Source organism: Triticum dicoccoides, chromosome 7A (genome assembly GCF_002162155.2).
Source record: "Triticum dicoccoides isolate Atlit2015 ecotype Zavitan chromosome 7A, WEW_v2.0, whole genome shotgun sequence".
Lineage (NCBI taxonomy): Eukaryota > Viridiplantae > Streptophyta > Magnoliopsida > Poales > Poaceae > Triticum > Triticum dicoccoides.
In genome coordinates this window covers 67,990,540-68,002,621 of record NC_041392.1, presented here as the reverse complement: position 1 = coordinate 68,002,621, position 12,082 = coordinate 67,990,540, and the positions used below count along the sequence as shown (strand labels likewise).

General features: G+C 54.2%; 1 protein-coding gene across 1 annotated transcript; it reads right to left on the bottom strand.

The window, feature by feature from the left end:
* Window positions 1-800: 800 nt before the first annotated feature.
* On the bottom strand, window positions 801-2,995 carry LOC119332117 (profilin-1). Its single transcript, XM_037605287.1, has 3 exons — window positions 2,729-2,995; window positions 1,801-1,938; window positions 801-1,234 (listed from the first exon to the last, which is right to left on the bottom strand). The coding sequence occupies exons 1-3, from the start codon at window positions 2,849-2,851 to the stop codon at window positions 1,100-1,102; spliced, it is 396 nt and encodes a 131-aa protein (XP_037461184.1). The 5' UTR covers window positions 2,852-2,995; the 3' UTR covers window positions 801-1,099.
* Window positions 2,996-12,082: the final 9,087 nt, after the last annotated feature.

The window sequence follows — 12,082 nt, the reverse complement described above, 5'->3', positions numbered from 1 at the left end:
TGCCTAGAGCCGCGGATTCCATTGATCAAAGTCGCGCTCCTATCTTCTTCGTCGTCACCGGTGACCCCTGCCTCGCCGCCTTACTGCCTTCCTCCGGATTCGCCTCCCTAGCACTTGCCGCATACGGATCCGGCCCCTGCAAGCTCTGGCCGTCGCCGCCGTACTGCATTGAGCCGCCACGCTGCCGCCAGCTGCTCGAGCAGCCATGTTGACCCGATCCAAAAGTTGTGCTCGAGCGTTGTCTGTGTTCAACGTAAAGGATCGCGGGTTGAATACTAAAAAGTGTAGGGGCTTTTTGTAAGAACAAAACATTTTCTCTAGGTGGTGCCACTAAAACAGAGACTACGGGTTGATTTGATGTAAACCAAGGGGCGTTTTTGCAAAACAACCACGACGAGCGGCCAGAAGCAATAGCTGGATTATTAATGAACCTGGAAACATCCCATATTTGTGAACGGAGGGAATAGCTCCAGAATTTTTCAAAACAACTAGCTCCGGAAACTTTCAACCCTAGCTATCCTCGGCACTTCAAACTGGAGGCGCAGCTATCGTCGGCCCTTAGGTGAGTGGATCCGACAAATGAAATTGGCTGTAGCCCAGTGGCAAGGGTACGCAGTGGGCCAGTGGTACAGTGTTGAATCCTGTCAGGAGCGAATTTCTGGTGCCTCAGCCCAGTGTTAGGAGCACATTTCTGGTGCATCATCCAGATGGGCTTCTTCTATAAAAGTATGTGAAAATTGACGCTTGCTGGCAGACAACTGTAATGGAACGGCACAAAGTAGTACTACCAGGCAAGCACGTCACTAAAATTGCAATCATCTTTCAATAAAGCAGCAGCAGAACCCACAAGTTACCATGACCAGGCAAATGTACATTACTCAGCGAAAGAGCGGCTGAGTTTGATACGACGCGATGCCAAACATTAAAAAGAAAACATAGTAAATCCATTTTTCCCCTTCGACACATCACCAACCGACAAACCCCAAGCTAAAATTATTCACTGCATATATCATGCGGTACGCCAAGCAGATGGATGCAAAGCCCACAGTAGAGCAAACTTAGTCCCAGACGACCAAAATAACAGCATATCAGGGCGGGCTTAGAAACCCTGCTCGACCAGGTAGTCGCCGAGCCTCTCCACGACCAAATTGCACTGGCCAGGAGTCATGGGCTCATCGTAGATACCAAGAATCAGGGCCATGCCGGTCTTCTTGATAGTAATGCCACCGGTGCCCTATAAGAAACATCATGGGAAACATGTAAGAACCAGCTCTTTCTCTTAAGTGAAAAAAACAAATCAACTGCTTCTCTACTCTAGTCCCTGTAACAGAAGTAACTTCATATGGATTTGTGTAAATTAACTGAAATGCACTACGGAATATCAGCAAATAAGTACCACCATACGGTCGACTGGAAACCCACTAATAGATGGTACGCATGCAGGGAAAGATAGAGCAACTACAAGTCATTTAGTCTACACAATACAGGAGGAAATGTGCATGTACGAGCTAACAGATACAAGGCTTGTACATGCTATGGTGTCACGATATTATCAAGCAGCATGAGTTGTCCTGTTTATAATGGATAATGTGTGAGAGCATTCATCTGATGAACGCGCTTGCATTAATTGGGGGGTACAGCGGTATAGTAGCTCCCACAATGAAGTTTAATAACATGTTATTCATAAAACAACCGGTACCAACAGAACAAATTAATTCAATTTGCTGGGCAAAGCTAACATGAGTGTTACAGAGAGAAGTCACAATGCGTTGCGGGCAGTTTCTTTCAAAAGAAAAGTACCTTCTTTCCTCGGATGACAACCCCAGGTTCACCTTGGATGACCATGTACTTTGTGCCTCCAAGGAAAAGACCAGTTGGTGCAAGGTGTCCAGGTTCTTCAAAGTCTTTAACGATGCCAGCAATCTCCTCAGGCTTGAACTGCAGCATCCAGAGCAGAAAACAAAGAAAAGCTCAGATGGAGCAGGCAAAATAAAATATAAAACAGTCATAATAAACATGAGCCCCCACGACACGGTACAATAGGCTTTCATGGTGAATTGTGTATCTTCTGAAACGACAGCACAGTTAACACCAGCACCATACAATACAACGATATGGTACGGCGTGATTTAACCACCAGTCAAAGTGAACCAAGGCAATGCTACATCATTCCTTGACAATAATTTTCCCAGTCGAGCAGTCAAACGATATGAGGCACACCTAGGCAACACAGATTCATGGCCGGAAAGGACACGCGACTCCATAGATCGATGACAGGAGTGCGTTTCTCGTCCAGCAAAGGCAGATTTTACATTTGCAATACCGTGATCCGGTTATCCTTTAGCAGCCACCCCGACTATGAGATTTCTATGAGCTACTCGATCGTAAGTTGAGTAGGGTCACACCGCCGGCTACGAATCCGATCCCACCGGCGATTCCACCATCTACACATCGTTCAACTCACAGGACGCCTCGTATAATTCGCATCAACAACCCCCCTTCCTGCACACGAATCACCAGCAGCAGCAACCACGGGAAGGGCGCCAGGCACCGCCGCAACGGAGGCCACGAGATCCGCGGCTCGGGTCGGCCGAGATCCGGATCTCCCTCGCCTCGGTCCCGATCCGGGCGCGGGGGGCAGATCGCGCGCGGATCTAGCGCGGCGGGTCAACCAGGGTCGAAACGAAACGGAGCGGGCCAGCGGGGAGAGCGGAGGGGGGCCTTTTACCTTGGGGAAGTTGGGGGACTCGGCCCAGACGCTGCCGTCGTGGCCGAGGATGGCGGCGGAGGTGAGGTGCTGGCCGTCGATCTCGCAGCACAGGTGGTCGTCGACGTACGTCTGCCACGACATCCTCCCCCTTCTCCGGCGGCGACTTCTCTGGGCGGCTGCTGCGGCAGATGCTGCGTGGAGCGCACGCGGTCTCGGCTGGGCTGGGGATGCTTTGCTTGGACCTGGACGTGTCGTGCTTTGACGGCTGGCTGGGATGGGGTGGGGGTGGGGGTGGGGTGGGGGAATATATCGGTTGCGTCCGCGTGTGTGTGGGAGGCAGGTCCGGGTGGAAAACCCTACTTTTTCGTTTTGCCTTTTACGTTTTCTCTAGAAACTAGAAATGGAAAAGAATTATTATTGATTTTTGTGGTGGTGAGAGGATTGGAGGAGTGAGATTCGTTTTTTTTTCTTTCTATTTATTATTATTTGAGGAATTTGCTCAAAGTTTACTGTCTGCGTATTTGAATTCCGATCTTACTCTTGATTTGACTTCACCGAAGATGGCGATGATGGATTTGCGGTGGTGACCGGATCGCGATGGCGGCAGAAGGAGAATGTTTAGCTGAAGCGTGCGAAAGAGCGAGGTGGGCGATGGGCCGGGGTGGGTGAAATTCGATGGGTGCTTATAGAGGAGGGTGGAGAAAGGACTATAGGACTGTGATACGAAGGAAGACAAAAACAGCAGGTAAGAAAGAGCGGTGTCGGGAAGAAGGAGAGAAAAAGAGTGGTGCGCAAACATAGGGGGCGAAGGTCACCTCCAAGAACAATCATATATTTCTCCCAGCCTCGTTTCCTACACCCTCCCCCCCTTCTTCCTACTTCACTGAGCCATCTCTCTCTCGGATCTGGCGGCTTTGCCATTCGAGGAGGTGAGGGAAAGGGGTCCTCGTGTTGCTTAGTAGCAATAGGTTTAGTATATCCCTTTTCTAAATAAACCAAACATGGTTATCTTCCTCCTTCATTTCATCCCATCCATGGTGGTTGGGATTGAGGACCCGAGAGGGCTTGAAGGGAGCAAACATGAGGCCCTTCGTCGAGCTACAACTAGCGCCTTCTCGGATCCTTGGTGTTGCAGCCTCCTTCCACGCAAGGTAGCCACCATGGAGGTGGTGCCAATTTCGTTGAAGGATTGGTGTTGTTGGTCTCTATATCAGAATCCCTTCTTTTTCTTTTCTTTTCTTATCTGGTTCCTAAGTCTGGATGAGGCTCTACAAGTTCCATGCTTCCAAGGTCATATCGGTGGTGGAGGGGCCATGGGAGAAGGAGAGTATGATTGGGTTCGCGCACAACATCAGTGGCTCTCACGGATAGGCCTTTGCATATGCACTCGTGGTCGATTGCCAATCGTCTTCGTTTCACCATCGAATCTTTTGGCCGAATGGCAGCTTTCTTTCTTCCTCCTGGTTAAGATGCCTAATGAGAGGCAGTGCGGCTCCAGCATGAAGCCCATGGCAAGGTGCCATGGAGGTTTCGTTGTACGAAGTGGTGTCATCCCAACGACGGGGAGGCTTGGTTTGTGCAGGAGCGGCTTGAGACCCGTTTGCAATCTGCATCAGTTGTTTGTGGTCCTCTTTGTGATCTTCGGGGACCTGTTTGTTATTTCCTGTTTGTTAAGGGTCTTGTCGTAAGATGTTGTGCATTATCGTTTTATGTTTGATATAGCATCGGGGTCCTTCTAGACCCTTCTTTTTGCCAAAAAAGAATAGTCGTTTTAATTAACAATAGTTTTCTTTTCATGGGTTAAATGAATTTTAGGTTGGTTTTCATAACCCATTGTGTTTATTACCATGTGTTGTAGAGTTTAGCCCACGTTCACTTGTTATTGTTGTGGTCAAAGATGACTAGGAGTGCGAAGATGAGAAATGTGGCGCCCGAGGAAATTTATTACTGTATTTTTGGTGTTATTTAACAGACACTATGTAAAGTTGCGGTGTGAAGATGTGACGGTTGGGGAGGGGTGAGGTGGGGAATATATTAATTGTGCGTGTGGGATGGAGGTCCTCACAAACCATACCTTTTTGTTTTTCCTTTTACCTAGAAAAGAATTATTATTGTTTTTGTGACGGTGAGAGAATGGAAGGAGTGTGTTTTTTTCCTTTTTCTTTTTATTCAGAAGTTTGTCGTGCGAATGTTTGAATTCCGGTCTTACTCTCGGTTTGACGCCACCTGAGATGATGATGGTGGGTTGTGATGGATTGGTGGTGATGGATCTTGATGACAGCACAAGGAGGACGTTAAAGTGGCGAAGGAGCGAAGTGGTTGACGGGTCGAGATAGATGAAATTTGGTGGATGCCCATGGAGGACGCAGGAGAACGGAGTTTAGGGGTGCGATACGAGAAGGAAGAACAAATAAGTAGGTGCGGAAGAGCATCGTCGGGAAGAAGAAGAAGAGTAGAACTGTAGAAGGGTCGGGCACAAACATAGGGGACGAAGGTCGCCTCCAAGAACCATCTTTTTGATTTACAATTGTCGGGGGTTGGGTGCGACATATGCCAAAGGATGGATTATCATGGTGGGGGCGAGTAGAACGTCGCCGGTGCCTGAAAACGGGATGAGGCGTAGACATGCACGCCGGCGAATCTTACCTAGCTTCAGGGCTCTCCGGGCAGATAATACCCCTACTGCTGCTCTACGGGGTCTCCGCATGATCACTATGGCAAAGTGTTTACACGATTGCTCCTTGAGCTGTTTCCTGGAGATAGGAGAGGGCAAGGCTAGCTCTCTCCCTCCTATATGATCTGGTCTAGAGCTAATGGATTCCAACCCTTTGCATGGGTGCCCTGGGGGGTTTATATAGGCCTACCCCCAGGGGTACAATGGTAATCTGGCTGGACGCGGGCCCAGCCGTCAGTGCCTCCGGCCTCTGTCTTCTCCGCCGACTTCTGGGGCCCGCCGACTGGTGGGCCCTGCCGACTGGCTAGGTATGGAGCCGACAGGCCGCGTCTGCCGCGGGCGGGTCTTGCCAGCTGCTGATCACTGTAGCCGTGCTTCTGATGACGCGGGCTTGCTCATGGAGTCGTGGCAACAGCCCCGCCGCCTGGCGGGCGATCACTATTGCCACTCTCCGTCACATCTGATTAATGGCATGTGGGCCCTGGGGGAAGATCTGGCCGACTCTCGGGGACCGACTGGTGGCGCACTTGCCGTCTCCTGGGGTCCCACTGGCTGGTGGGACCCGCCGCCCCAGGGTCGTACAGACAAGCCGTCGTGGCCGCAGGATTCGGTCCTTTGGTGCTAATGTCAGGGCCGGCACGGCAACAGTGCCATGCCGCACGGAGATCTTCCCAGGTACGGCGTGCTGTGGCCATGCCTGCTCCTGGTAAAGGGCGGGAGCGGATTTACTATAGCCACTCCCCGGTCCTGTCCCTCCTGATGAGGATATGGGGTTCGTTGGAGTCGCGGTCTGACTCCCCGAGGTCGGCTTCTTGGGAAGTCAGCAGTCAGGAGTCGGCTTAGCCTGAAGTCGTTCCCGGGACTCGGCCGTGAGCGGCTAGTCGGTTGTCTTGCTGCCGACTTCTCTAAAGGCGGCTCCGTGTCCTGAGATCTTGAGGGGCACAGCCTGCCCCGATGTCTTAAAAGGTTCTGGGACTCGGGTTAGCTTACCCGTGGCCCATTACTCCGACAGTAGTCCCCGAAGCTGATGAGGCGCCACGGACGATCGGCCGAGAAGCCTCAGCAGTTTCTCTCTCCGGGTGCTCGACACATGGTTCTTGCTTGATTTCCGTCGGGCCGACTAGAAGGAGTCGGACCCGCCCAACTCTGACTTGCACAGTATTTCGAACGTCATGGCGGGATCCAAGTAGCGTGCTGGCTAAGCTTCCAGGCCGCCGCCCATTCCGGGCCCGTCACGTGGCAACGCACGGCCGGGCCAGTCTGCCAGCCTACGTGCGTGACGGGACAGGCCCGTAGGAGGGGCCCGCCATTACCGCGCCTCGGCGCTCGAGCGGATCCGCTGTGGCCCGAGCGGACGGTTGGGATTCTTGTGAAATTACTGCGCTCAATAACTTTGTCGTGGAAACATGGGGTCATGGGGTCGTGGGCGCAGTAAATCCCACGACCGCCCCCTCGGCTTTGCAGCCCATGAGGCTATAAGTAGGGGGAGGAGGGGGGCGCGGCAGAGCACGCGCGCCCCTCCTTCCCACTACTCCTTGCTCTTCTCCTTCTTCTTCTTCCTTGCTCCGCCGCGCGCCCAAGCTTTTGCCGAACGCCGCGGCGATCAGCTCATGATGAGTTCTTCTTCTGCCGCCGCGCCTCCCTCGGTGCATTCCGGCACCTGGGACGGCTCAGAAGTTCACGACGACCACATCGAGTTCCTCCGCAAGACTCGTCGGCTCCCCGGCGAAGATTACGTGCGGGTGCGTCTTGCGCCGAGGGGGAAGATTTCCCCAGCGCCGGAGGAGGGCGAGCGGGTCATCTTCCGTTCGCATTGCCTGCGCGGACTGGGGCTGCCGGCGAGCAGCTTCTTCCGCTCTTTTCTGGAGTTTTACGGCCTCCAGCCGCACCACCTCACACCCAACACGGTGGTGCTGCTGTCCGCCTTCGTGGCCTTGTGTGAAGGCTTCCTCGGAGTCCTCCCCACCCTCGAGCTCTGGGGGAAGTTCTTCTACTCCAAGCTCGGCACCCAGGCTGCAGGCGTGCCGGCTCAATACGGCGTGTTCATCGCCGTGCGGAGATCAGGGGCCGACAACCCCTTCCCCACCATCAAGCTGATAAAGTCGGTGAAGATGTGGCAGCGATCGTACTTCTATGTCAAGAGCGTCTTTGCGAGGGGTGATTGGGTCAACCTGCCGGCTTTCGAAGCCGGCCCGTCGGCTGGGAGACTGCCCAACTGGTCGTACTGGGCCAAGTCGCTGACGCCTGCGGGAGCCGGCGCCGTCGCGTGACTCCGAGTGCTGACGCAGTCGGAGGGCTTGACTGGTCCAGACCCGCTGGCCGCCTTCCTGGCGCGCCGAGTTCTCCCGCTCCAAGGTCGCCTCCACATGATATGCCAAATGAGCGGGCACCGCGACCCGAGTCGGATGTGCACCAAGGACATGCCTCACGAGGAGGTGGCCTATATGGTGAACTACCTCTCGGACAGCAAGCTCCTGGAGGACTGGCGGTTTGGCAAGGAGCCGTATTCCCGCGCCAACCCCCCACCCACAGTGAGTTGCCTTTTCTTTCTTTCTTTGGATTGTCTTCTTTCTTGCCGAGTTTGTTTTGTGCGGCCTGACCAGTCGGCTTTGGTCAGAATCCCCTCCTCCATCCACCAGCCAGCACCACGGGGCCGGCCCGCAAGTTCCTTGCCGACCGGGCAGAGAGCGACGTCGACGACCCCGATCTGGGGGCGGCGACTTTGGTAGACGACGCGGAGGGAGGAGGCGGCCCGCGGCTCGGGGCCAGCCCAGAGGACTGGCCTGATGATGATGAGGAGGTCGTCCCCCGCCATCGGCCAGGAGCCAGCCACCCCGGCACGGGCTCTTCTGCCGCGTCGGGTGCTCCAGGCGGCGGGAAGAAGCGTAGGGCCGTGCCGACCTTGTTCGGCAGTCGGTCAAAGAAGCCCAAGAGTTCGGCTGCGGCGACCCGGCGGGACGAGGCGGCTGCGAAGGCCATCCGCTTCCGTAAGGAAGTGAAGAAGCCGCCACTGGTCTCCGCGTGAATATTCCGTCTCAACGCTTTATTCTTTCTTTGTGGCTTTGTTTGAGTCTTTTACTTGCTTCCCTTGCTTCAGGGCTCCCCTCACTCTTGAGAGGGTCGTCGCCGCCTCCGTCATAGGGTCAGCGGAGACGTCCGCCACTACTTGGCGGATTGACCCCGCCGCCGACCTCCGGGAGGCGATGGAGCGGAATGCGCAGGAGAAGCGCAACGAGGAAGAGGCCGCCTGATGAAGCTATGTACCTAGGGTAGGGTCACGGACCTGCCCTAACTGCCGTACCCAAGGACATCTCTAGAAGAAATCACCTTTCAATCGACTTGGAGGTGTTCCACTCGACAGACTCGAAGACACTCGACCAAGAAGCAATCACTCGACCAAGATCCAACCACTCGACGGCCAGGAGACCTAAAGTCACTCCGCACACTAAGGTCGGTCATTAAGTATCTTTTATGGTCATCATAGCACTTTATTACTAGCATTATCAGTAACGCCCTGCCTTAATGTACATTGAACCCTTCGTAACGTGGGCTGGCCGGGGTCCTGGCGCACTCTATATAAGCCACCCCCCTCCTCCGAGACAAGGGTTCGCACCTCTGTAACTCATACTCACATAATCCAGTCGACTGCCTCCGGGCTCCGAGACGTAGGGCTATTACTTCCTTCGAGAAGGGCCTGAACTCGTAAACCTTGCGTTCTTACAACTTCTCCATAGCTAAGATCTTGCCTCTCCATACTTACCCCCCTACACTACTGTCAGACTTAGAACCACGACAGTTGACGCCCACCGTGGGGCAGGTGTTTTAGCGTTTTGTTGGAGGAGTTGCGATCTTTTCCGACCTGAATCATCATGGTTTTCGACGGAGTTTTGGTGGAGGGCCGCGAGATCCATCTTGGCGCGCTCACGTTCATCGCCGATGACTCCGCCTGGCTTCAGGAGGCTCCGCTCAACGTGGACGCACTCCCTGTCCGCGGGGCAACGCACTTTAGCGCGTGCGTCCGCGGTGTTCTCCTGCGGCAACCGTCGACCCCCTACCGGTCGGCTCCTGTGTTGTCCTCCCTCCCTGTTTCCCGCCGGCGCAAGCGCTCCAGTCGGTCGAGACTTCAGTGGTGGGTGAGACACGCGGTGGCACGTCAGTCGGCCACCCCTCAAGTCGCGGCGATCGAGCCCGACGAATCCCTCTACGGCCTGTTCGACTGGCTCCGAAGAGACTACATCCAAGTGCGACAACAGCGATCCGGTGGCGGAGGTTCTGATGGTCGATGGAGCGCCCAGTCCTCCCGGTTTTACCCGCACCGACGGAGGCGCGGGAGGAGGCGACCCGTCGCGTCCCCATGAGGAGTGTCTTCCCGAGCCTATCACGTCGCTACAGAGAGAAGAACTTCGTCGCCGGAACGTGGATGCACTACACACTCCTATCTTGGGAGAAACCCCCAAGGCTCGTGCCTTGGAGGACGTGTGCCTGGCAAACTTAGCCGAGCGCACTCGACTGGAGAACCTCCAGCGAGCACTCGACGAGCGCGCGCGACAACGGGTTCCTGAATCCAGTCGACGTTAGCTCTTCCCACCCCCGCATGTATATCGAACTCCGATTCAGAATTTAGCAGCTGCGGCCCATATAGCGGAGTCGATTTAGCCTTCCCAGTCGGAGGCTGGCAGAGGCTTGCTGCAGATCAGAGCGTTACTCCGGGCAGCAGGAGATCAAAATTCTGCTGTTTCTCAGTCGCGGAACAGGATTCACAGCAGATCCGTTGCCGTGGACACAGTCCAGTCGGCTCACAGCCCGAGATCGCCCCCTAGGCGTGAGGGACGCGGAGACCGGCGTGACCAGTATGGGAACCATGAGCAGTATGATCACCGAGTCGATCGTGACGGTTGACGTCGAGTGCCCACGCCTCCCCCGAGGAGCGGGGCGTATGCGCCTCGCCAGCAGGATGACAGGCGCCCTCATAGTGGTGGGCGAAGGATTCCAGTCGACCCCAGAGGGTCAGGCTTTGACGCGAGATCCATCCTCGTCCAAGGTCTAGTCGACAGGAACAGGGCTCACCGAGAAGGCCACGACAGAGATGCACCTACCAGCAGCAGAGTACATGTTTCGGGGCCAGAGTGCTTTAGTAGAGCCATCATGGCTGCTGTGATTCCTCCCAACTTCAGGTTGGCGACTGGAGTCAGTAAGTTCACTGGCGAGTCCAAGCCCGATACTTGGCTTGAGGACTACCGAGTGGCCGTCCAGAATGGTGGCGGCAATGATGAAGTGGCCATGAAGCACCTGCCTCTCATGTTGGAGGGCTCGGCCAGAGCGTGGCTAAACTAGTTAGCACCTAGCAGCATTTACACTTGGGAAGATCTCTCCCGAGTGTTCGTCACCACATTTGAAGGCACATGCAAGCGACCGGCAGGACTGACGGAACTGCGGTCTTGTGTGCAAAAGCCAAATGAAACTTTGAGGGATTACATCTAGAGATGGATCACGTTACATCACTCGATGGAGAATGTGCCTGACCACCAAGCAGTTTGTGCCTTCAAGGAAGGCGTCAAGTACAGAGAGCTGAATTTAAAATTCGGTCGAACCGGAGATATGTCCCTGAATCGGATGATGGAGATTGCCACCAAGTACGCTAATGGTGAAGATGAGGATCGACTCAGGAGTGGCAAGATCAAGTCAGTCTCCCAAGAAACTGGAGGAAATTCCAATCGGAAACAGAAGCGGAAAGCCGAACCAGCGGCTCCCGGGGAAGCCTTGGCTTTAGCCCAAGGAAAGTCTAAAGGGAAACCTAAAGGGCCTTGGAACCCCAAAAAGGTTAAAGACCAGGACGGAAATGATGTGTTGGACTTACCATGTCTCGTCCACACAAAGAAAGATGAAGAGGGTAATTTCATTTACCCGAAACACACCACTCGACAGTGTCGACTCTTGATCCAGCAAATCCAGGGCAAGCAGCCCAAGGGTAAGGAAAAGGAGTTGGACAAGGTCGAGGACAAAGAAGACAGTGACGAAGGATACGCTCAGGTCAATTCCACTCTGATGATTTTTGCCGATGTTGAAAGCAAAAGTCGACTGAAAGTTATTAACCAAGAGGTGAATATGGTCGCTCTGGCGACACCCAGTTACCTGAAATGGTCTCAGACTGCCATAACATTCGACCAGTCCGACCACCCAACGCACATTGCCACCCCTGGGAGGCAAGCTTTGGTGGTCGACCCAGTTGTTGAAGGCACTCGACTGACCAAAGTCCTGATGGATGGTGGCAGTGGTTTGAACATATTATACGCTGAGACGTTGAAAGGGATGGGCATTTCGATGTCCAGACTCAGTGCCAGCAACATGAGTTTCCATGGAGTCATTCCTGGGAAGAAGGCTGAATCACTCGGCCAGATTGCTCTTGATGTGGTTTTCGGTGATTCCAAGAATTACCGCAAAGAAAAGTTGACATTTGAAGTTGTGGACTTCCAGAGTGCCTATCACGCTATTTTGGGCAGGCCGGCTTATGCATGCTTCATGGCCCGACCATGTTACGTGTATCTCAAATTGAAGATGCCTGGCCCCAAAGGTGTGATCACCATTACGGGCAATCGGAAGAAAGCGGAAGAATGTTTTCAGAAAGGTTCGAAGATCGCCGACGCACAGATGGCAGTGGTGGAGTTATAGGAATACCAGAAGACTGCAGACCCGAGTGA